This window comes from the organism of the source record quoted next, unplaced genomic scaffold, assembly GCF_019419815.1.
Source record: "Pyrus x bretschneideri cultivar Hongxiangsu unplaced genomic scaffold, Pyrus_bretschneideri_v1 Contig17, whole genome shotgun sequence".
In the NCBI taxonomy this organism is placed as follows: Eukaryota; Viridiplantae; Streptophyta; class Magnoliopsida; order Rosales; family Rosaceae; genus Pyrus; species Pyrus x bretschneideri.
Genome location: NW_025999468.1, coordinates 4,499,188 through 4,503,100, shown reverse-complemented (window position 1 = coordinate 4,503,100; position 3,913 = coordinate 4,499,188). Strand labels below are relative to the sequence as shown.

The 3,913-nt window shown below is 42.0% G+C and overlaps 1 protein-coding gene across 4 annotated transcripts; it reads right to left on the bottom strand.

Annotated features, from left to right (window-relative positions):
• LOC103956160 (pentatricopeptide repeat-containing protein At1g09900) lies at positions 1-3,913 on the bottom strand. Of its 4 annotated transcripts, none has more exons than XR_007257342.1 (4): positions 3,549-3,913; positions 1,520-3,318; positions 553-881; positions 1-429 (listed from the first exon to the last, which is right to left on the bottom strand). XR_007257342.1 is itself a non-coding variant. In XM_048581524.1 (2 exons), the coding sequence occupies exons 1-2, from the start codon at positions 3,896-3,898 to the stop codon at positions 1,533-1,535; spliced, it is 2,136 nt and encodes a 711-aa protein (XP_048437481.1). In that variant the 5' UTR covers positions 3,899-3,913; the 3' UTR covers positions 1,321-1,532. The 4 variants fall into 4 exon arrangements, 2 of the variants coding, with proteins under 2 accessions (XP_048437481.1, XP_048437482.1); XR_007257343.1 differs by having other exon boundaries at positions 553-825; XM_048581524.1 differs by lacking the exons at positions 1-429; positions 553-881 and having other exon boundaries at positions 1,321-3,318.

The following is a 3,913-nucleotide window of genomic DNA, read 5'->3' as shown; positions in this document are numbered from 1 at the left end:
TCAATGAAGATGCATGCATATATGATTCCCTCAGGTAAGTGCAGGGAGGAACCACACCAACTCGGGTGGATGTCAATGACAAGATAACCGCAGCCTAATTTACAGTCCCTTAGGGCCCGTTTGGTGGGCATAATGGGATGGGTTCTAGTCAATTAAAATGGAGTCTGAGTCTGTTGTTTGTGGTGCTAAATGGAATTTTGACAGGACAGGTTACGAATTCAAAATAGCTAGATTATGTAACCAAACCCCACACACGGGTTACAAGTCTAATCGTCGCAGATGAGGCGAGGTGCCGCCTCCTTTATGTCAACATCTTCCTCTGCTCTTTGTCGTCGTCTCTTTCCTTCATCGCATGGTTGTTGGAGCAGCGCTGCTGCATCATCCCAAGCATCGTCGCGGGGTCATCGCAAGCATTGTTGTGGGAGAAAACTAACAAAAAAAGCTTAAAAACTTTGAGTTTTAACGATAAGAATAAAATAAAGAGTAAAGTGAATGGTACCAAAATTGACTTTTTAGTGTAAAAATATGATTTTTCGTTAAAATGAACAGTACCGGAAGCTTTTCTTTACAGTTTCCTCGTCGTTGTAGCACCGTCGTGCTTCTTTTTTCAGAATCCCATTTCTGATTACATGTGGAAATCGTACACTTCCTTTCTAGAAGTGTGACCAGCATTGTGGATGATGGTGGGTTGGCGGGTTGGGATTTGTGAGTGTCGATCTGAATGCAGGAGGAGGTCGTAGGTCGCAAACCTCGGGGTTGATCGTCGTGGGTTGGTGATTGGGGGGTCGCAAACAACCGTCTGTCGTCGTCGTGGTCTCGACTTCTCTGTTTAAGCTAAGCCATTTCACATTTCAATCCAATCCAAATCCAGTGGAGTTAAACTACACCAAACAATAGACAAAAAGCCAACCTATCAAATCCAATCCTAGCCTAACCGCTCCGAAATACAAAATCCTATATTGTCCGGTCCGCCCTTAACTACTACGTTTAAACTTAGTCCGTATGAGCTACTCAGACGCCTTTCAACTTTGATGTGTGAAGTAAATCGGACACGGTACAATCTACTCAGAATCAGTCTTCAATACAGAATATCTCAAGCCAAAACAATCGCAAACAATAATTTTAACAACGGAAAGAGAATATAACAAAAAAAATCACAAAATTAAAGAGCAATGATACAATTTTTAACAGCAACTCTTTAGTTATCTTTTGCAGCATTAAAGGTAACTATCACATTGATTACAGGTTGGCATAATGTGGAAAACTGGAGCAAGTATAAATATTTTAGATATTGGAAACTACTCGACAGACAACCATGGATTCATCAAAGCACAAGAATCAGATCAAATAAAATGACGAGAAGAGTACATGGATATCTAACAAAATCGATTTTGGATTTTGCACCTTGAGACAAAGAAAATGAGTGAATTAAAGAAAACATATTTTGGACACCATGGAAATCATTATCATGAAAATAAGGCCGACGAAATTCAAAGCCAATACTTAAACAATGACATACCAACTGCGTCCATCTACATCTTGACCGCCACTTGTTCAGCAGAGCTTTTCTTCATAACCCCTCTATAGCACAATTCATTCAATAACTCCAGAGCCTCTTTTGCTAACCCTTCATAAGCTATGCCTTCAATGAGAATTGTGTATGTTGCTTCAGTAGGTTTGCATCCTCTAGATACCATATAAGTGAGGAAATCAATTGCACGACAAGTTTGCTTAGCCTTGCAAAGCCCCAACATGATGGAGTTAAAAGTGATAGCATTCGGCTTGACGCCCGCATCTTCCAAATCATGGACAAACTTAATTGCCTCATCAACCTTTCCTTCTCTGCAAAGCCCTCCCACAAGAGAAGAATAAGTAATTACATCGGGCTTTAAACCCTTTTTGCGCATCTCATGCAAAAGTTCTAAGGCACGTTCTGTTTTCCCCACCTTTGAGAGCCCATCAATCACTGTGTTGTATGTGATTAGAACAGGAGAGCAACCCTTGCTACTTAGTTGATTAAGTATCTCAACTGCGATATCAACCTTTCCATCTTTGCACAAAGCTGTGAGCAAAGTATTGTAGGTTACAATGTCGGGATAACAGCCACGAGAAACCATTATATCCAAATACTCAATCGCCCTATCCATCTTCTTTTCCTTGCAAAAGCCATGAAGCAATGGGTTGTAACTCAAGGAGTTTGGTGTACAACCGTGCTTAGGCATCTTCTCCAAAATGTCAATTGCTCTACCCAATAAACCCTTCCGGCACAAGAAGTTAATCAAAATATTGAAAGTAACAACACTGGGAGAACAGCCTCTGTGAACCATTTCAGCTAATAGTTTCTCAGCATCCATCCACCTCCCAGTGCTGCACATGCTACGCAAAATAATATTGTGGGTAATGACATTTGGTTGGCAATCAGATGATGGCATGCCGTTCAAGAATTTGATTGCTTCATCCAACCGTCCTTCCTTGCAAATTCCATTTATAAGAACATTATAAGTGACCACATCAGGCTTGCATCCTTTGCTCCTCATCTCATCCAAAAGCTTCATCGCCTGCTCAACCCCACTTTCCTTACAAGTTGCTTCGATCAGTATGGTATATGTAATCACATCTGGATAACATTGCCTTTGCATCTGTCGATCAAGAACTTCCATTGCTTGCTTCAATTTCCCACTATCACACAAAGTACGCAAAATTGTATTATACGTAACAACATCTGGAGAAACACTCATCCGGTCCAAAACCCTCAAAGCATTATCAATCTCACCAGCCTTGCAGTAGCCACTGATCAAGACATTGTAAGTTATAACATCAAGGACAGCCCCGGAGTCTTCTAGAATGTTCATAATCCGAGTCGCCTTCTTTGTCTTTCCACTCTTACAAAACCCCCGGATTAAACTCGTACACGCAATAATATCCGGCATATCACCGCGATAAAGCATGTTCTCTAGAAACTTAAATCCCTCTTCTAATTCCCCATTTCTAACCAACCTGCGGAGATGATTGTTACTCTCAAATTCTTCGAAACCATTGGAAGAGTCCATTCCATTCAAACCCCCATGTGGGGCATACTCAACATTCTGCAGCCTACCATTGGAACTAAACGTTTCAACTTTCGACACAGCAAGTACACGCTTTCGCCTATGTTTCTGGTAACCGTCCTGTATTCTACACTGAATGCTATCAGAGAGAACAAGAAACCGAGCTCTGCAGCCCACAAAGAGCCTCCCAGAACTGGGTTTGGTGGGTCCAACCTTACCACAAAGCGTAGGTCCAAAATTACCAGTCTTTCTTGTCCTCTGCCTACCAACTCTGTGAAATGAGCAAAACCCATCAGGGGTTTGCTTCACAGGTACCATCAAATCCATAACTTCACCTACTTATGTATAAAACCACAACCCACTACTCAAAACACCATGCTTAAACGGAAATACAGCAAAGAAAATAGATAGAAAAACAAATTTGCAGAGTTGGGTTGGGTTTTTTGTGACAAACAGAAATGAACTTAGAGAAGAAAAGATGAAGCTTGAGAGAGAGCTTACCCAAAGCAGAGCGAGCTTCTTTCGTTTTCAAATGGAAGGAGAAGTATTACATAAGAGATGGGGCAGAAGGTTGAAAGAAGAAAGAGTGAAGAAGCGGTGGTGGGTGACAATGTGCCGCCGTGCTTATCCGTTTTATGTCGTTTTCTTCTGTGTGTCTGCAAAACGCGAGGTACGCTACAGCTGAACGAGGAGGGCCTCGGCGTCGTAGATGGCACTTGAACCTGGGAGGCAATGACGGGGTGGGTTGATTGCAGGGCAGGCCTGTGCGGCCTTGCTGATAATTTTTTCCAATGGGCCAAGTCTATTTGGACCAAACTTAAGGTTGTGATCTTTCTATTCCCTTTGTACATTTTTGTCACTTCCGT

Coding starts and splice junctions, on each gene's coding strand:
- LOC103956160 (XM_048581524.1), bottom strand. CDS start 3,898: ATGTACAAAGGGAATAGAAAGATCACAACCTTAAGTTTGGTCCAAATA. Junction 3,319..3,548: donor AGAAGCTCGCTCTGCTTTGG/GTAAGCTCTCTC, acceptor CTCATTTCACAG/AGTTGGTAGGCAGAGGACAA.